Raw genomic sequence first — 21,234 nt, forward strand, 5'->3', positions numbered from 1 at the left:
TTTTCTTCTCTGAAGGGTCCCTGGCTCCTTTGAGCGGCTTAAGCAGCTTCAGCAGCTCGAGCAAGCAGGCTTTTAGACGCTGCCAGCTGGTGCCTGCGTCCGGGCACTCGAAAGAGAATGAGCCATTAGAGCTTTGTTTTGTAACTGGTTGTTGTTTGGCGTCAGGAATCAAAACAAGTCGACTCGTGAACATGTGTCGTACCCATATATGTAGGTGCGGTGCAACCGGTGCTCCTTGCTGCATTGATTCGGCGGCTCGGAACTATCGACGTTGGCAGTGAGTGCTAGGATGATGCCGTTCTATCATGTATCCTGACTGGGTCGATAGATTTCAGAATTGGTTTCACATTGTGATTTAGGTATTTGTACGAATTGCAGTGGCTAAGTGCGCACACTAATCTCAATGCTGTCTAATATATGTACATACATAATTCCTTCAATCCCTTATCATTCTTTGATGTTGCCTTGATCCGTCTAAACTCCATAATTCCGTCATATCAAATCACACCTAAGCAATACGAAAGGATACGGTTAGGATTCATATAAACGAGTCTAATATAATAATGAGAAAAAAAAAACATAAAATGATCTGAAGTTTTATTTGTTGCTTACTTACACAGTATTTTCTGTTCAGTGCTTTGGACTTGTTTCAATTTTGAATAGCTGAACCTTTTGAAGGTCTGATTACATCTTGTTATACAAGCGCTGCAAACAACGGTTACTCAAACTTCCGGCACCTTAACACTGTTTTTCCTCATTAAGTAATTCTTAGACCGAATAGCGGAAACCCATCCCGGCTAGTCTATTGCCGTAAAATACGGTGGGCTGGCTGGCTGCAAAAAGACAAAAATGATGGATAATAACCCCTCTATCAAGCAGGTCGCCCCTCCTTCTTAATGGATGTATCCACTTACGAATGTCGCACAAAGTTAATGAACTGTTGAATCACTTTTCTTGAAGGTCGTAACATCCCACTAGGAAATCGAGCGGTTCCAGCCATTAGAAACTTGGAAGTTAAATACAAGTCAACCCCAACCCCGTTTTTACCATGTACAATAATCGACACCTGAATGACTCGCTCTCTCATCCACATGCCACATGATAAAAATCAATGCCTTGATCAAACCTATCAAGCCTATCAAGCCCAACCGGAAACTATAGGGATGAAGTCTTTTGTTGATCACTCATCCATATTCATCTTGTTGTCATTAAACCCCCCCAATGCCCCCCCAATACCCCCCCAAATTCCCCCCTCTTCAATCCCTTAAATCCCCCCCTCCCCCTCCATCTCCACCTCCAATGCCTTGTCATGCCCTGGCCTGTCCTCGCTCCATTACTTAGAACATGGTAATAAGAGCGAGACAACCGAAGAGCCCGGCGCCTCGCTGCAGCTAGCATGCCTTTTTCACTTTTTGCTAACCAACCAAAGGATTGCTGCACCAGTGAGTAGCCCGTAACTATATATCAGCCGGCCATACAGAAGGTCTTGTGAACGGCTACACGATACCATAATAATATCATAATGCTACTCACTAGGTACTCGCCAGGTCACCCTACCCTTGGTCCTTGGAGTTCGATTCCGATGAATCATCCCAGTGCTTCGTAAGTACATACAATATTGACTTACCTGTAGCCTTGGCCGCCAATGCTGCGACTTTTCCACTCTACATAATATGTGGTATAACCCACCGACGTACCTAGTAGGTAAGTCGGAGGTAGGTAGCCCTAGAAGTATCTTACCATGATTCATCGCCTCTTACAATCCTGTCTGTGCGCGGATATAGATTGTTACGCGCCCAAGCATTTCGCTGCTTTTTGTTTTGTTTTTTTTACTTTTTTTACATGTTACAGACAAACATACGTCGCAACAAAGAAGTGTCCGACCCACGGACCGACCCAAGGAAGTCAACAGAGTCAAGAAAATTCTGAGACGGACTCCCCGATTTTCGACTATGCCGTGTGCGCGGATAGTAATAAGTAGGGTTTTCAGGGATGGTAACGTCACCACCAATATCTTTCTCAGGAAACAGTGCATTAGAAGAGGAAAAAGAGGAAAAGAAAAAAAAACGAAAATATCCACGGATGTACCGATTTACGGAGTATTTGACACTGTTTCGTACCAAACGAACTCCATTTACGCAGATCACGCACCTGCATACCTAACTGTTCTGCGGGTACACACATATATATCGGACCGCTATCCATTAAGCTCGCTACCAAGCACCCCACGGAGCAATAGATACCTGTGTACTGAAATGGTGGACGATTTACCATCATGTTAGGCCATGTTGACGACCCAGTACCTAAGAGCGACGATGAATTACTACGTGCAGATTAGCCACTGGTAGCGGTCTAGCCGGGAATATTTCAGTCTTTTACCACGTATGAAGTCAGTGTTCCTTTGTCGATATCTTCCGAGGCTCTAGGAGGTAGGTAGGTAGGTTTCATCAGATGACCCGATTCAACGCACGGGTAGCCAAGTTCTTGTCTACGGCCGTTGGATATCAATCGCAAGCCCGCTACGGCCAATGTAGAGCCGCTTGGCTTGCATCGCCTATGTTCGCTTGCCTTCTCTACGTATTACTTACTTATGTAGCAGCCTATCCGATATCATGCCCCGCCTCTGACGCGGTCATGTTGAAAAAGGACCCTGTGGGTAGTATATTCCTCGTAATCTTGTTGAAAACTTACATCAGGGAAACAATTAATCATATGCTGTCCTACCCAAAATTACTTACTTGTGATGCATCATACTCATTTACGGACGGACCCTTTGATTGCAAGGGGTTGATAACAAGAAGAAGGCTTCCTTCATAGATAGAAATAGCTTGGGACTAGCAACCCTGTTGTTAGTTTACCTACCACTAGGTAGTGGCCAATAGAAGGCATCTCTGAACTTTAAGGAAACGTCTAGGTAGCTATGCGGATATATATACGAAATGAATCTTCTATGGACTCGTAACAGTCGAGGAAAGGGCATCTGAAGGTAGATAGGCAATATAAGTTCGAACTTACCTATATGTACATGAGAGGGGCTACTTAAAGTGGTTGCATATGCAGCTAGGTATTAGCGAGTACCGTAATAGCAGGGAATCGTTAGATAAGCGTTGCAATTAAACGATAAGCTTGAACACTTTGTGGAACACCTCCAAGTCACATACAGTTAAATTCATTACGTTAAGCATTTATATTCCTTCTACGTACATAAATTTAGTCCTAGGGATGACGAAAGTTAAGTATTTAAGTGCTAATATTTATACATTGAGCTATCTCCGTATCAACTTACCGACTCATCCTATTCCTCTTGTCATTCTTGGTAAGCGGGTGAAAACACCAAGCTCTATGATTGGTCAAACCATAAAAGGATCGACTCAGGGTTCGCCTGCCTAGTATGTATTCGGTTCGCCTTGCAACTTACAACTCGCAACCTGGAACTTGCAAACTTACTCATCATAATACTGGGAGTACTTCACGGATTCATCCATGGATCATGGAATCTCTCTGCCTGTTCACTTACATATTATTACTGTATTTCGATGCTAACGTGGACGGACACGACATGGATTCAAATATGATGCGTGGTCAGCTGGCCGAAACTTACGCAAAGTATTCCTCGGAGGCTTTCGGACTTTTGCCCCGTCCTACCGTCGATATGCAGCCAATGCTTCGGTGCCATCTATTCGTAAGATACGAATGCTGGCGAGAATGCTGGCGAGAACGCTGGCGAGAACGAGGCTTGCTATTTAGTTCGCGATTAGGAAGCCCAACCGTACGGTCCGGATCATAGCACTCAGCCTGTTTATTCCGCTCATCTTTACCTAATACCCATACTGCCCATGCTGCCCGTGCTGTTTATTAACTTGTCTAGGAGTTTCGAGTTTTCTAGGCACCTATCAAAGCGGGACAGGCATTCTGATTACTAGCTCAGTCGGCCTTGTCACTGATACGAAAACAGTGTTTTATATCAAAAAAAAAAACTATTAATATATTAAGTTACTAGGCGCGATCTCTTCCTCCAACGCCATCTTGGGTCATATGATTGTTGGCTCCTCTCACCGCATCTCAAGTCTCCGCCTGGCCGCGCCTCCAAGAGAACCCTGCCCTTCGGCATTCAAACCACAAGCAAACTCCCTACGCGCTCTATCTCTAGGTTCCGAGTGCGCTGTCCAACACGGGCAGTATTCGCCTATATTCAGTCATGACAGGCGCCACTTCGGAACGATGGGTACTAAGGAAACCTCACATTCCGATGATTAATACCTACATAACACATAACACATAACTTCGCCTACGCCAGCTTGCCTCACACGGCAATGTTGGTCCGAGAGCAAACTAATTTCGCTGAAACACCACCACCGAAATATCTGCACTGTCTGGAGCAGGTTACCGTTCTATAATAATTAACTCCTATCTAGCTAGCGTCTTCCGTGATACGTCGTATGGTGCAAAAGAAAGATGAAGAAGAAGAAGAAGAAAAAAGCAAAAATGTCACTTGTTATTATTTCCTAAGAAAGCGCTTACGCTACTGCGACACCATTGACACCATTCCCTAGGCTCGATGGCTCGATGGCTCGATGGCTCGATTGTCCCGATTGTGTTAAAAATACGCGGCCACCTCGCCATGGATTAGCGATCAGCTGTCAGCTCACATTTCGCCAGATCAATGATTTTTCTGTCTCGCAATTATGGTCTCCAACTCTTTCGGAGCCTAGCATCGCGTGCCGCCGCCTCCTGTGCATTCCCGTGTAAGTGGTTTCTAGGCTTACGCTGATTAGATCCTCCCGGTCTCTTCGTTCGCCTTTCGAGAGCTCTAGAATAGGGCGTAAGTGGTCCAGACTGTTGCATAGGCTCATGCAGGAGTTGCAGGACCAATCACGTCTTAATTAGAATTCATGATATCCAATGGTAGAATTCGCTTAATTCTCATTCTCACATCAGACGCATGGGATCAATTTTCTTTTCTCGGCCGAGCCATCACAAATAGTGTGTCATATTATGAGTGAGCGCTTTTTATCAGCCAACTCGCCGCGCCTTTTAAACAGCGTTCCCGGTCACATCAATATCGATGTATATCCCATTCCAAGTCATTCCACAGCCTCGGCCACGAAGCACAGATCACAAATACACTCATTTTTGCGCCCCCAAAAAATGAGTAGGGCAAAATACTGAAACGTCCCCTTGCCGGATAGGAAATACCGAGACCCTGAACGGCAGAAGCTTTGCAAAGGCTCATTTACGGACACAGTCGCCTTCCAGTTAACGGCTTACTTCCGCGGACCCAAGCATCCCGAATATCTAACCACAACCTGTTTTGTCGTTGGCGAGCTTGGATTTTCCCTACCGCATAGGACCACAATTTGGAAATGCGGAAATATAGTCAACTTGGGTAGGATGTTTCAAATAATCGGTTTAACGATACGGCGATCTTACCACACCTCGCCGGATTAACTGATAAACATGTGAGACTGATCAAATTCATTCGCGACTCTTTCGTATCGAGATATCCATCGACGAATGGCCCAGTGATCGCTTCCTTCGAGGCAGGTGGATAGCAGCCTATAGCCGTCACTCACTGGCGCATTCGCATTCGCATCAATTTATGCGACTATCCAGCTTCTGGCAGGCGTATCGCTGTGGTATAAGCAGCAATACTAAGAACATATCACTGAGGCACAGCCTCACTTCATGCTGGCTTAATTTAGGTATCTCAAGCCCACGGATACCAACATTCAACTGTTTCTTATATTGGATTGATTTTTACCGCGCGTCTGGCATAAATAGAATCATTCGCAGTTACTAAACTTGCAGCTAGTACTTACCTACCTATGCATCACGCATGGTATCAAGACGCCATGCATAAGAGGACCTAACGACCTGGAGACTAAGCTGGTCCTGCAGCATACCTCGCTTGGAGTTTGTCGGGACCGGTGGTGATTATGTTGGAACACCTTTAAAGCCTGCTTCTCACCGGTGGCGCTCGCTTGCGACTCCGCTTTGGATATTTCGAAGAAACGAATGCAGAGTTTAATCTTCACGAATTACCTACCTAATTATGGTCAATATTTAGGACATGTAAACACCAGTGCAGGACGAATAAACGCCACAGCTTCCAAACATTTAAGGCCACAATCTCAATGGCGGCCTTCGCTTAAGAAAAGCCTTTTTCAAGTGGCGAGTCTCCTAACTAGATACCTACCTAGGTAGGTTCTTAGACTACGCCTTCAAGACTTTACGAGCTATGATTAGGATCGACCAAGGGCGGGCATTTGATATCTTATATCATGAATGTCTGGAAGCGGAATCAATTTGCGACTGAAGGATGATGCGCTTGCCGTATGATAGAATCGTCTCCTTGGATGCGTCAATTCTAGGCTAGGAGGGCTTGGATAGGGTGACCTTTCGCTTTATCATCTTCAACAATCTTTTAAACTCTAGTGTCAGATCTCACAGAAGGCACATATCCACGAAGTAAGTGATCTACGCCATCTCATCTTATTGAACAAACGTAAGTCAGTTTCCTAGGTGAGATGCTTTCTCAGGACACATACTCGCTCTTCTAAGATATATGACTCATCATAAGACTGTTTTCCTCATCCTCTTGGAATACAAGTGTATCATATTATCAGGACAGATCATCTAGTTCAATAAAGTTTTACAGGATTATCAATATTCGCTCTTTAGCTACATGAAGTCGCACCCGCATTCATTGTTAACACGTGTAGTCGGTCAAGTCAAGTGATCTGAATTATCTCCCAACAAAACAAGTTGGGGTGTTGTGATAATATCGTTGATCCACTTACTATGTTGTCCTTCGAGAGGGGCTCGATAGTACTTCAGGTATTTTGCTGTTTAATGTACATTCTTCGAAGTTCCCGAAAGATATACCGGTGGTAGTTCTCTTGTGATGATCTTAGGGGTACGGGGCTAGTTCAACATCGGCAGTTAAGCATATCCCGAACTGCTTCACCTAATGTCGTCGTGTCCACGCTCTTACTGCTTGCTGTCTATATCTAGACAGCCAAAATGTAATAGTCGTTAGTTTCCTTAGGTAGTTGGGACCCATTAGACATACCAGGAAAAGGTATAAAACGATATTGGTTTGACACTTCGATGAATGCCTCCAACATGCTTACTAGTTACTCAAGGTCCATAACCACGGACGGAGTCATAGGAGCCCTGACTCCGGGTCCGAGAGATTGAGAGAATGTACCATGGTGACACGGGCGTTATATAGGTAGGTGTTGAGTACCTAGGCAGGTAACTTGTCGGCTAGCAAGTCTTATGTTAGGAGTGTATTGTTTTTCCCCTATTTTTTGCTCCACATAGCCCCTTATCGAACCGAATATCTCGCCTCAACCTTCAAGCAAGGCTGCAAGGGGTTTTGTGTAATGGAATCTGATACCAGCTTTTCGACCCTTAGACTACGAGCCTTCATCTCCTTCAAATTAGCTACCTCATTGGCACTGGCCTTTAAGAACATCTTCTAATTCAAGAAATAACCGATTGGTAAGCATGTTAGCAAGGAGTATAGGGCTACCTAGGGACGTTTGATATCATATAAGTTACGCGCAAACTAAGCCAACGAGATCCCATGCGGCCTTGTAGGCAGCAGGATGATATATGGACAACAAGCTTAGGGATTATTATGACACAGTCGATATTTATCTCTTGCTATTAGAATGGATTAGCTAGTTGAATGAATGAAAAAACCTCTTGCTAGTTATTGCTATCAATGAGCTACATTTCATATGAGTGCAAGATAGGAGAAACCCCTTAAATTGGTTATCTATGACATGTACGAATGACCAAAGAAGATATCTCCTGTGGCAGCTATGGGCATGAGATGTACAGATGAGCCTCCATAAAGGCCCTCTTATGGATTCCGTATCATAAAGGCCACGCTATGATGAGACGGGAAATCATCCATCATTCGATCGCAACCACGACGTATCAAGGCATATTGGTATATTAGCTATACAGTGGATGAAGGGTCTATTAGGAACTTCGAATGGAGCATCAAGTATGACTCATTGAAAACTATGAGTAGGTACTATTGTCACTGTGGTTACTGTCCAGTAGGTGGTCAATCCACGAGGCACCAGCTCCGGAGTGAAGGTTAAATAGCACAATACAGTCCCAAATTCTCGACCGGCGACACCAACTCCGCAACCTTGAACATACCCTAAGGGCCCTAGGGTTGGTTGAATGGTCAGTGTCACAGAAACCTCATCGAGTCTGCTTTAACGACCACTCTGAAATGGGTGGTCTAGGGTTCGATGCTCGAAGATTGCACATCCTTCGAGACCTTGAAAGAGGTTGGCAAAGAAATACCTAATAGCGGGGGCGCAGTAGCTTAGAGCCGATACCCAGATCCTAAGGCTGCGCCTGTTTTTTTATATTCTTTTATTGTTTCTTCTTTTTACGATCATGTTACGAAGTTGCATCCAGTCACTGCTTGGATCGCGTATGGTATTTACCTACATTACGGCGACGCAATGAAACCAATGCCTATGAACGAAGATTTATTTCTATTCATAGTAGATATCTGATAAGTATTCATTATCCTCCTGTAAGAACATATATGAATAGCGAAGCTATCGACATCTCTCAACTCGTTACCGACCATCGACTTGGCTAGATATATATCATATGTTGGCATACCCGGGCAAATCGTCCTCGACGTTCGAGTAATCTCTGGGAATGAGCTAATCCCATGATCCAGGGGCCATCACTGGGTCGCTCTTAAGCCTTTAAAACAAGTTACATGAACTTTCGGGGGTAGATGTCTAATAACTCCTTTCCTCAAACATGTATAATCTCAAGCCCTTCTTGAAAGGACACTTCAAGAAGAGAATATCATCTCGTGTCATACCCCATCTAGACCCCCAAAGACATGAAGTGTAGTCCAATATAGACCCCACCGCTGACCAAAGTTTCCGTCGAACCTGGATACACAAGCACCGAGCCGAGTAGTCCCCTCCTCCTCCCCAGACGCGCGGAATAGACACCGGCGGTGCGGATGCGGCAGAAACTCCGCGTGGGTTGAAGTGACCAGCACGGGAGAAGATACCGGTGTACATTAATCCATCCATCCATCCGACCATCTTCTTTCAGTCCTACCTAGGTACATATTCGCGAACACCTCGAATATTACCTGTCACCTTGTATGTATATAAGACCCCTGACGTCTTATCTTATCATGCGAAGGATTCATCCCCTTCCTCAGCTCCCTACCCCCTACCTACCCCCTACCCCCGTCGCCCCGTCGCCTATTGATCCCATCACATCCGCACGCACGTGGATACATCGATATCACATTTTTAGCCCCGTCCGGCCTAGTCCGCCCAGCCCGCCTCAAAATCCTTAGCTTTTAGTCTCGGGCACTTGGCCGTTGCTAGGAAAGGCGGGCGTTAGGAACGAATGTGCCGTGCATGAAGAAATCGCGGGAAGGAACCGAAAAAGAATAAGAGGAAAATCCCACGTTTTTTTTTCTCTTTCGTCTTTTCAAATGTCCCAGTTCGCCTAACAACTTTTAAACAGGAATATTGACAAAAAGCCCGAACAAGCTCGGTCTAGGTCCAAGCCCGCTTGACCTAGCTGCCTAGTAAAAGCCCAGAGTATCAAGTTAAGTACCTGTAGGCAGCCTGGAGGCAGGTAGACAGTGATCGGGTACGCGCATCTAAGACCTACATAGCTAACGTAGAGTGGCGTCCGACCGAGTCCGATTCGGCTTATCACATCCCGCCTCGTCTCGCCTTCGCACACCTACGTCTCTTCTCTCCCGGCCATCCGTCGCCCCTATCCCTGATAGTCCTACAGCTACTAGTTGTTTACATGCCGACCTTAGGTAACCTGACAGTGTCGCACAGCAAATAGCGCGATCGCATCGTATACCCGCCTCTGACCTACCCACAATACACCTACACATCCATACCTAGGTGAGCGGCGTGAGCCAAACGAAACCGAGGACCAAGCCTCGTATAAACTGGTCAACTGGTCCCCATGCAATATCGCAAAAACGTCACGACACCTAATTGCGTTCCGCGAACTGCACACGTGCATCGTCGACCCCTCTAAGCTCTGACCAGGTACAGCTCTCCGAAACAAGAAAACGAAAAAAAGAAAGAAGGAAAAAAGCCGAAAAGCCCACACCGGGGCACCGAGCCGAATCGGGATATAAGCCGCGAGAGACGAAGCGACACCTAGAAAGATGGCTATATGTACATACTACGTAACCTACATGATATCTTATGTACCTAGGGTTTTTGTTTTTTATTTTTTTGGTAGAGGCTGGTACAGTACAGTATAGTACATGAAGAGGTTCTGCTGACGGCGCAGGCCTTCCACGTGCTCACGACCAATGGGCTGCTCATCTGCACGATTACTCCTTACCTACCACTAACCTAGTCCTTGTCCCTCCTTGTCTCCCCCTTCCCATTTCCCATCCATTCAGTCGCTGTATGTACTTACCCGGCCGATAGATATGAGACGGGATGAAGATAAAACACTACCTGGGCCATAAAAAGTATTTTATCATTTTCCAACCCGTCTCTTCTCCTCTCCCCGTCAGACCGGTAAAAAAGAGAAGAGGCGATAGACGGAAGTACACCAAAGTACCACGCATACCTACATAGCTACATACCCTACATACATAACATAACATCATACATGACGATGACAGCGTATGTAATGTCACCCGAACGTAAGTAAGACACGGAGCAACCATAAGCCATCACCACCATTGTCGTATTCCCCGCGAATAAAGGGGGGGGTGTGCCGCTTACTTACCTCCCTACTTACCTAGGTACTTACCCACCTACTCACCTACCTATCCACCCCAGTTCTAGCTCTGGCTCGCAAGGCTATCGACAGTGTGTATGCGCACATGGCCTGCGCGGCGTGATTCGCGCAGGTATTGCATTCCTACGCAGATAAGCTCGTGGAGCCCTACAGTGCCTCCACTCCCTCTTCGAAAAAGCTCACGAACCCCTGTCCTACCACGTCTCCGCCCGCATTCTCCGCGACCGGTGTGACCAGATGGATACATCCATTCTACTATTGACTATTTTCCTCGGTTGGCGATTGTTGTATTACCTACCTACCTAGGTGTAGCTACCTATAGAAAAGCTCCTCATCATCGCGTACCTACTTATCCTAGGCGCCTATCGTGTTTACTTTTTCCGGCGATAGCTCCGTACAACATACGTAATCCCGTCCCTGTTCTCGCAACATCGATAATTAGTTATGGGGCCTTCAACAAATCTTCAACAAAAGATACATGCTTGCCGAGCTCAATAACCGAGCTGACTGGCGCCAGATAGCTACATACTAGGTAGACGGGCGGGAAGAAAAAGGCGGGATGGCGTCAACGTTGCTCGACGCACACCCTACGTAACCGAGCATTTCTTCATTTCTTCATTCATTCATTCATCTGATGTCGCACTCCCGCGATCGAACGACGCTAAGACGAGAACCTCGCACTGGCCTTAATACGTAGTAGTCGTGAACTCGTGTATGTAGATATATGTACATCATCAAAAAGAAAAAAACAGAGATCGCCGCTAATGACGGATGTTTCAGAAACGTGCTGACGCCAGTAAGCCACAACAGCTCATCACGGCTTAGTGTACGAGGTTTTCTCTCTCTCACCAGCGTGTCATAAATTACCTACTGGGCTACCAAGTATGTAGGTATGTAGGTAGGTATACTAGGGAGGTAGGTATGTATCTGTAGCGAAGCCGGGGCTGAGATAAGCGGGTTGAGATCTCACTTTTTGATGAGCTTATATTTACCCCCCACAATTTCGAGTTCACCATCAGCTATCTTCTCGCCCAGGAACTCCTGCAGCTCTTCGTTGCTCCAGGGGAAACCGTCAGCGATCAACATTTTCATCATCATTGAAATTTGGCCGAGAGGCATGGTGGAGCTTGCGTTGGTAAGCATGCCGACGATGAACTGCCAATACACCTGTCGCTTCTCCTTCTCCTTTTCACTCATACCCGATTTGGCTTTTCGCGGCGTTCCTGACGTTGCGTCGACGGCGGCGGCGGTCGACGGCTGGGCTGATTGGAGCGATGACGGTTGTTCAGCATCTGAGAGGCGTTCAATAACGACATAGGTGTTATCAGCATGTCTGCGGAGCACATGCTTCTTCACCCAAAATTCCAGCGCCGCCGTGAGAAGATCTTCGTCCATTTCAAGCTTCATCCACAGATCCTCAAAAGTCCAGCTGGACGAGTTCTCCTCGCTAAAGGCATAAATTACAGCCGCTTCGTATGTATGAACCTGCTCCGAGATCGTTCTGTCTTCGAGCTCGAGCTCCACTGTGGCTTGGCCGAGATGATTAAGCCATTTGATCTTGCGTGATGGTTTGAGATGTTCGAATATGGTCTCGTACATCTTTTGCATTTCAGTAATGCTAGGAGGTAAGTGGAAACGTTCTTCTCCCACTTCGGGCCAGTAAAGTCGAGATAGGATTCTCGCGTGGATTGTCCAGTCTCGGTCTACTTTTTCTGGGTGATTAACAGCCCCGCGGTGGATGACGCCGTCAAGTCGAGCCGAGTCTTGGATATCTTTGATCATCACATCGCAAGCCTGCAACGAAGACTCGCCAAACCGTTTCTTTAGTAATTCGAGTACGCCCACTTCTTGTTTGAACCCTGACTGCTCAGATAATAGCCGCTCCCCAATAATACTCTGGAATTCCTTAATGAACACCTCTGGTGATCCCAAGGCGCCTATAAGCGTACCGATGACATCCTCAGACTTCCGCCGTCTATAATTGGAGCCCGCATCTACGGGTGCAGGGGCCCAATCCAAGTCATCGAAGTCCTCGTCTTGCCGTTCATTACGGTAGTCGTTAGAATCTTGCAGTAATAACTCGACAAGCTCAACCAACTTCGTATTCCGAGCTTCGGTGTTAACCTCCTCTCGACCGGCTAATAACCCCGTAACGATAATCCGTACGGTATCCTCCCGGGTACATAGGTACATCTGGAGAGAATAGGCTACTCGGTCTAAAAGCACCCTCGTATGATCAAGCTTGTGGAATGTTCGGATCATAGAAATATATGTGCGGAGTATATCTAGCGTCGAACGTCCAGCATGCAGTAAGCGCTTTTGTAAGGTGGACGAGAATGCGTCTGTCAGTTGTAAGCGTCGTTGAGGTGTCGTGACCGCGTAGCGGAGGTCATCGATTCCTCCTTCGCTATTCGGCCAGTTGATGACAATATCGAACAGCTCGTCGATGCGGAGTGCCGCAAGCCGCCCAGTGGCGATCTCCTTCCATTTCGTTACATCTGCCCAGGCAACATCTACGTCGGCACCAAGAGTGCCAATCACCTCTGCGGCCAGTCTTGCATACATGTCTTCGACCCAGTCCAGGAGCTCTTTTATGCATGTCGGTTGTACTCGAAGATGAGTAGTAAGACGTGATCTCATTTTTAGGTCGTCATTAGGTTCCCATATCCCGGCAAAGGTCTCTTGAATATAGGTGATCATTATGTCGTCGAGAAGTTCTGCAAATAGAATTTGAAACCGTTCTCCAGCCAGGCCGACCTTATTAAGTGAGTCAAGTAACTCATGCAATTCCCTTTTTGCTTTTTCCACCTTGTCGGATTCTATTATCATCTTTTCCCCATGTTTAAGTGCATCCTCTGGCCCCTTAACACCAAGCAATGTCTTCATTAAACTGCCGAGGACCGACTTTAGAGCATCCATCAGGGCATTAGACATCGAGTTCCCTACGAGAGCATGTATATCACGCTGGAATTTCATTAGAGCACGATCTCCCTCGTCTTCGTCCATAACACGGAAGATCAACCGGAGACCGAATACGTATTGTCTATATGCAGCTTCTAGAGTTCGTATGCTGCCTAATAAGGATTGTGTCTGGTCCGAGTAGCCATCGCAGACTGCGAGTAATGGTAGGACATTGGTAACAAAGTGCAACCGGACCTGCTGGGTATGCCATTCTAAGATATCATCGGTATGAGTTGCAAGCGGAAGACGTCTAGCCGGGTCTATCACATCACGGAGAGCCTCCCGGAATGCTTCATCCTCGAGATCCTGCGAGTTCGGTAGCGACCCGAAGGAATCCTCCGCCGTCACGGAGGCTGGAAGTGCTATGCGGGACGTGACCACGTGCCACGACCGGTCAAAGCGGGTTTGTTGTGTGGCATAGTCATTGTTTGGCGAAAGGAAAAGCTGTGCCTCAACGCCTCCTTTCCGGGGTGTCTGAGCCAATGGCCCCCCAAAAGCCTGGCCATGCTCGGGAAACCGTATGGATGGCGTCGAATACGGCGTAGGCTGTGATATGTCTGTTTGGAAAACGGACTGGATAGCGCGTCTTCTCCGCGCATTCCACTTCGTATCCATAGTCATCATGTTGCTATTGTCGTCCGTAGCAGATAAAGATGCCCCATTCATCCATCGACAATATATTATCAACCCCCTGGACTGACGAGATTAAAAAAAATCTGTCAGTTGATTGAAATTGTCAGAGATTATTTTTAGTGAGGTATCATCTCTTAGCTTCCTGTCCTGTCGTATAATTTAGGCAGCTGAGTTGTGAAGTGTGTATCAAATTAAGCTAGGAGACGACAAGGTTGGTTAGAATGGCTAGCATCTTGGAGTTGTCAAGGCAAAATTAGCAAAAATGGATGTTTTTGGTTTGTTGATTTGGAGATTGGGGCCATTTAGGTAGGCGGTGAACAGCGCTTACCTCCAAATCTCGTGGCAGTTGTGGCTGTTGCGCCCATTGTGGGTCCCGGACTTTATGCTGCGCGGCTAAGAACTGGTCCGTGTGCATTGATTACGTTATACTAGTGCGACACAGCCAACGTAGGAAAGCCTCGCGCGGCTGAAGCGTTTGTCGCAACATCCTCTTTTAAATGTGGGGCTATGATCTAGATATGTACCACAGTACCTATAGAGACGGGTACATATTCGATATGCACTCCGGCCGTGTCTATACAAGATTCCATGCTTCTCGATCTAACCCCGGACAGCCTTAGCTTAATTTCCTCCACTGATACGGATGTCGCATTCGTATGTAATATCGAATGTATCTACATGTACCATGTATCCATGGATGTATGTACATATGTACCTGCTAGGTAGTTTGTATGCAGGACATTCATGAGCACTGAGCACTTGGCATGAAGGCCGATTGCACTGACCAAGTCCAGGATGTTAATTAAGATGCACTAACGATAAGGTGCTGGGGATCGACTTTCCAGTTTCGCTCGTTAATCTTAATCTTAAAAATATGTACACGATCAATTTTAGAATGTCGGAATCTCTGACACCATCTTTTACTGACAATACATATCAGACTATGCCATTTTTACTATTATTCGATGCACATCTGGACGGCCAGGACGACGGAGAATTCTGGGTGTAATTAAACTCGTCCAGAGTTGTCGGCCCCCTTCCAATTATCCCGGATCAGCGAGAGGGAAATTTTTTTGTCGATTGCGGCGCTGGCGAATAAGAAGCTTGCCTTGGTCTGCATGCAAGTGGCATGTGGGCAAGCAACGTGCGGCGGGGGCACACGCGAATAGAAACGACGAATCGAAGGCGACCGGTCAGCGTGGCCACGCATCTTTTACGATAGATGCTTCTCAAGGTACCGCAAAGTATCAAAGCATTTAGTCCACTCAGGCTGTCAGGGAGGGTATCAGGGCATCAGGGTATTAGAGTATTAAGGTATTAGGGTATCTAACAATGTATCACATATCATTTCTCTAGCTATGCGTCGACTCCCCCACTCGCAGCATGGAACTGGGTCCGACACTGTCGATCTGTCAGACTCGAGCCGTATGGCCTTACTGCGTAAAAACTAGGCTACACGGTGAGGACGGCTGAAGTAAGTGAGATGATTTAGGGCTGACACTAGCATCTGTATGTAGGTACTCTATGTACGGAAGTCGACTCTCCGTTTCGAGTCACGTCACCGGTAAGGTAACAAGTCGGAAGACATAATCAATAATTTTGGTCAGTTATATCTTGGCCAGGTACTGCAGCTAACACCAAGCAGTCGCCAAGCCTGTGTCACGTCAAGCGCACGATGATGCTCGTTACGTGGGTAGATATGCGTTGAGTGTGTGTGTGTGTGTGTGTGAGTGTTGTGTTGCTTTCTGTTCCTCATACGGGGAACTTCCGATGTATTGAACAATGACACTAGTCAAGAATCATGAAGTTTATGACAGCTGCGCGAGCCTGGTTTCGCTCTCGTACAGTTGATCAACAGCTGCTCTACCATACTTTCAGATCAAATATGTATAGTAAGCGCAGAAGACGCGAGTTTACTGGGCGAGCTTCATGTTTTTGGTTACATTCGGGGTTGAATTAGCACTCGCCTCCCACGTTGAGCCTGCAGCTTTCACACGTGTAGGTCAGGTGGTTTGGGGAAGACTGAACTGGGGTTATATGTACGCTTTAAACCTGACAGGTCCTTGCAGCGTAGTAATCACCACCCTCCAAGCATCGTTTCAAGACATGCACTGCAACCGGACCGGCTCTAGTGCGAGTCGGTCGCAAGTTCGCGTGGTTGGTCGCCAACGGCTACTCCGTGAGTTTGGTACTTGGTTAGGGCATATCCGGCCAAGCTATGGCCATTTACGTCCCGAAGCCAGCATCCGAACTTTCCTCCGCCGAGCGGTGCGGCACGGACAAGAGCATGTTATTACGCAGTCATGGTTATGGTTGATGTTAAGCGTAAGGGTCTATCGAACAATGTTACCAAAAATGGCCTTGAAATTAAATATCTGCAAGGGAGACCACCTTCGATTGTTCGAATTAGCGGGCCACTGGACCACTAAGACACCAGCTGGTGCTGTATGCGTACGGCGCAGCAGAATGTCGGAATCTCCAGCTCACGACGTATCGAGTGAGATCGACGCCGGCCTGAGATTGCTCGATGGACGGGTAACATCGTTCTGCCGGTCTCCTTCTTTCTTCGAAAGGTCCGTCCATTACTCCATGTTAGTTCCTATTCTTGGCCGTGGTCACTGTGGCTTCGGGACCGATCGAAACAATCTTGATCATTCTGTAATATGTAATACATATGTTTCTTGCGACACAAGGGTTTCGATCGAAACCCTTGAGGTGCCTTCTATTTAGAGGTGCAAATTTAGAACGATTTTCAAATGATCGCGAGTTTCTTTCGCCTAAAATGTCTTAAGATGTCTCCGTGGGGGAAATGAGAGATCGCCGTTGTCGCAATAGTACCCCTCGCCTTATCATGAATATGCTGACCGTTAATGGCCTATGACCCATTCTTGCTCTTCTCGGCAAAGAGTCAGCCATTTTTCCGCTGAACGCGCGGCATCATCAGCATCAGCATCAGCATCAGTTGAGGCTCGTAACCACGATTACCCCACGGCCCCCAACGTCTTTTGTGAAACGGCGCCAGAGTTCTGTGGTATTGCGGAGTGTCCGACGCTGTGTAATTGTAACATGGTGGGTTGCCAAACTGGTCACTTAGCAACGAACTTGCCTCTAACTCCAAGATTAGTATAGTGTTGTGTCTGTTGCTTCTATTTCCCTTTATTACAAGATGTTGCGCGGTTATAGAATGTCTGATAAATTCTCCGAGGCGTTGACTTTTGATAGACTAAGATGTTGTACTACACCATAAGGGCTTCCAATGTTCTTCCTCGGGTACGGAAGGTAAGTTGAAGGTAAGCAGCCATAGCTCTAGCTCCTAGGTAGCCACGTTGTCTCGTGTCTTTCGGCATACTTTAATTCCTTATACACCGAGCAAAACATCGAATGCCGCGTCGGACGGAGTATGTAAGCGTGTTACGTGATTCGACGCAATATCCATCGTCGGAGTTTAGGAAAATACATTTTCTACAGCGAGTGATCGTTCGATGTTAAGGACCACTGGAAGCTATGCTCCGACCCACAAGATTGCGCGGGCTTCACGGGCTTCGACGATTTAGCTATCCTAAAATCCGAGAGATGTTATCTCTAAGAATACTGAAGATTGCAATATACATACCTACCTAGGACCTAGTCACATACGGACTTCAACGCCTTGTTAGTTTCAAGGTTCATTGTTTATGATAATTGTTCTATTAAGCTGATCGGAAGTCTGTCCCGTCGCTACGCAACGTAGGCTGTAAAAACGTGCCGATGCTAAATAGCAAATATACTCTAGTAATAACCGATTAATATCAAATATCGCCATTGATAATAGATCGGATAGTCGGTTGCGGATGGGTCAGTCTGGACTTCGGATCGTAAGTGATGCAAGGGATAGCGGTTGTCAATAAGTCCGCTTTGAGTCCGTAGTGGCAGAGTGGATATTTTTTTGAAGAGTTCCCGAGGTACTTTCGAGGTCGCTTAAAGGGATCCAAGGTTCATGACCCGCAGTGATTCAAGGTTTCTCTAGTTTGCCAGTCTGCTAGTCTGCTAGCCTAAGAAATAAGGAATTAAACTTTGGAGGGTTTACCCGCTCCGTACCTGCTTGGCTCTTACGATAGACGCAGAAACGTATTGTACGCTGCAACCTTGAATTGTACAACCTTGATGCTTGATAGCACAAGTGTAACATCAGTTTGTGTGTTGTTACGCAGTAGTTCACGCGCAAACGAAGACTATTGTTTGATTTCCCACTCGCGCCAATCCGCAATCCGCGTACCCATTTTCGGATATGGATACCGAGCAAGCGAATCGCACGTCCTACTCAAACCCCGTGATGACGATGCTGCAAACTCCCGTTCAACATGATCGTCGGTAAATAAACTGCGTCGGTACTTTTACTCGGTACCTAAGAGTGGATGTACCTACCTCGACTCATTTAAGAATTGAAAACGTGGGCATCTAAGGTTAAGGATTTTGTGGGGGAGGGAAAGAGAGATAAACTATCTAAAGCCGTTTCACGCTTATGTAAAGTATCTTTTGGACCCTTGTCTTACGTAACTCTACTAAGGATAATCCAGCATAAACACTGAACTAACCCATGTAATGTACCTGCTATGTAGAGACAGGGACTTATTTATATTATCCACGATGGATTCAAGCTTCAACTCTATCACGTCGATCCACATGGCATTTTTTGGTCTCCGTCCACGGAAGGAGCCTTTAGGTTTAGACACTAAGCCCTGCATATCAACGATGTGGATTATGTAAGGATTAACGGGTCGGATCTACATTTGTACCAAAGTATATTTTATTTCCACTAACTGAAACTGTCTTTAAATCATTTCCAAAGATGCAAGTCTCTGCAAGTCCCCGCCAACAAATGCTACGAAAAACAAAGCATGTAATGGATGCCCATCTTCCTATATGGAATCAAATAGTTCCTCGCGTCTAATAATTTTATCTATACCTATCTTAGAAGCCAATGACGATACGAGCTAAGAACCTTGAAGACAAGAAAAAAATACTCAAACCTCTGACATAGATGCAAGGAACTATCCACACGATCGGTGCACATGTTATGTTCGAAAAGGTAGGAAGATCGTCACCCTCAATCAATCTGAAAACCAATGCCGTAGCTTCGCAGCCTGCTTCTATTTCCGGCAGCATTTGGCACACAGACGATATGGCACATGGCTTCCCCCCCTGTATATGCCCCTGGTCCCCAGTCTAACCATGTCCAGCTCTGAACTTCTGGAAGGCTATGCTCGCACTCTTCTCAGTCTTCTCCAACACAATCTCCACGTTCCGACGGACGCTCGGGGGGGTCGGGTAGTACATTGTAATCTACCTGAACAGTTTCGAGAACGACAATTGGTCGCGGTCTTGTGTTTGACGTACTTGACGTACTTGACACATACGACACTGCATATACCACATACGATTCGGCCGATCTCACCACCACCATCATCAAGTAAAAAGTAAAAAAGCTATGCCTTTAAGATCTGGGTCCTGTATGGAACCTCATGCTGCAGAACGAAGGCGCATTTCTTGTATCACGTTAGCTGGCCAACCAACCCCCTCCATCCCATTGCCGAAGCTTGCTTCGAGAGAATAATTGCGCGGCCGACTAGCAAGTCCACCTAGTTTTTTTCCTCTTTTTTTCTTTAGGTCATTTTTACATGCTAACACGATGCCCTAAGTGGTTCCGACGGGTGTTGAATGTTCATTCGCTACCTGTACGAAAAAACCAAGCGATCTAACTGGATATGACCTAATGGCGCAAACGATGATTGGCGGAAAGCCGACCAGTTAGCTTTAAGCCTAAGACTTAATAGTAGCTGCTATTATTATGTATGTATTTCAGATGTTGCAGGCGACCTAACTATATTGGCGATAAGATACGATGCCGAGGGAATGAATATTGAAACACAGATTATGCATAAAATCTACCTTGAGAGCCACAAACTGGACCCCTCACGTGGGAGAGAGGCAGGAAAAAGGCCCCAGTTTCGGCCGAATGGTTTCGTAGCGAGAACGCGAGGGGGCTTGAAGATCAGGAAATTGTGTATGCACAATACACCAATACGCGGGTTAGGATTGGTAAAAGCATAAGAGCGCGGAATTGTTCCCATCGTTCCATTGCGACCTTGGCTTGGTCTTGGTATAGGTTGTGTTCGTCGTGACATAACCATTTCCAGATGACCGGTTTGAAGAGGGGGGGGCCACTCGCTCTCTGCTGCTCTTCTAACTGGACCCTGACGAAAGCACTCAAGGTGCTATGCAGTACTAAACAGCTACCAGTTACAGCTTCTATAACCAGGCACTATTGTACAGAACAGGTTACGATCCAAGGTTAAGCATAACCTAATGCGGAAGTTGGTTTTGGTCCTGGCGCACACATGCTACCTAACCGTACCTAGCATCAGTAAGTTATAGTAGTAGCCATTCATGTATTGTAACGCCATCCCCTGCTTGCCACCTGGCTAACGGGCGGGCTGGCTGCACTTCTGCACCTGTATTATATGCTGCTGCGTCTATAGCTAGCTGAAGCAGGTCTACTGCAGCTAGGCTATTCCCGAATAGGGGTCCGAATCCATGTCGTCCACGTCTTCCCTCGCGCTGCTTTCGAGATCATCTATGATCTTTCCCACCTTTTCAGTGCTCCACCGAAGAGACCATGGTCGCATCGCACGTTGCACGTACATACATACCTACATACCTACCTAGCATATCTAGGTATATTATGTAGGAATGTGGGCAAGCAAGAACGAAAGCACAAGTCGCCTCCTTGGCTCGACCCGATCAGTCGTGATAGACGTCTAGTTAGAGAACGATGCTACCGTAGCCAACTAAAAGGTTCAA

At 46.6% G+C, this 21,234-nt stretch overlaps 2 protein-coding genes across 2 annotated transcripts; one reads left to right on the plus strand and one right to left on the minus strand.

Moving 5' to 3' along the window:
* The first annotated feature begins 1,852 nt into the window (after positions 1–1,852).
* GGS22DRAFT_152039 (uncharacterized protein) lies at positions 1,853–2,990 on the plus strand. The gene has a single exon (XM_047959604.1). The coding sequence runs from the start codon at positions 2,452–2,454 to the stop codon at positions 2,815–2,817; it is 366 nt and encodes a 121-aa protein (XP_047822477.1). The 5' UTR covers positions 1,853–2,451; the 3' UTR covers positions 2,818–2,990.
* An 8,776-nt stretch (positions 2,991–11,766) lies between these two features.
* Positions 11,767–14,382, minus strand: GGS22DRAFT_177506 (uncharacterized protein; the record flags this gene model as incomplete). Its single annotated transcript, XM_047963520.1, has 1 exon — positions 11,767–14,382. The coding sequence occupies one exon, from the start codon at positions 14,380–14,382 to the stop codon at positions 11,767–11,769; it is 2,616 nt and encodes an 871-aa protein (XP_047822478.1).
* Between the last annotated feature and the right edge of the window lie 6,852 nt (positions 14,383–21,234).

Source organism: Annulohypoxylon maeteangense (assembly GCF_022496945.1).
Source record: "Annulohypoxylon maeteangense strain CBS 123835 unplaced genomic scaffold GGS22scaffold_2, whole genome shotgun sequence".
In the NCBI taxonomy this organism is placed as follows: domain Eukaryota; kingdom Fungi; phylum Ascomycota; class Sordariomycetes; order Xylariales; family Hypoxylaceae; genus Annulohypoxylon; species Annulohypoxylon maeteangense.

Excerpts from the sequence above, each read along its gene's own strand:
- GGS22DRAFT_152039 (XM_047959604.1), top strand. The coding sequence starts at position 2,452 with ATGACCCGATTCAACGCACGGGTAGCCAAGTTCTTGTCTACGGCCGTT.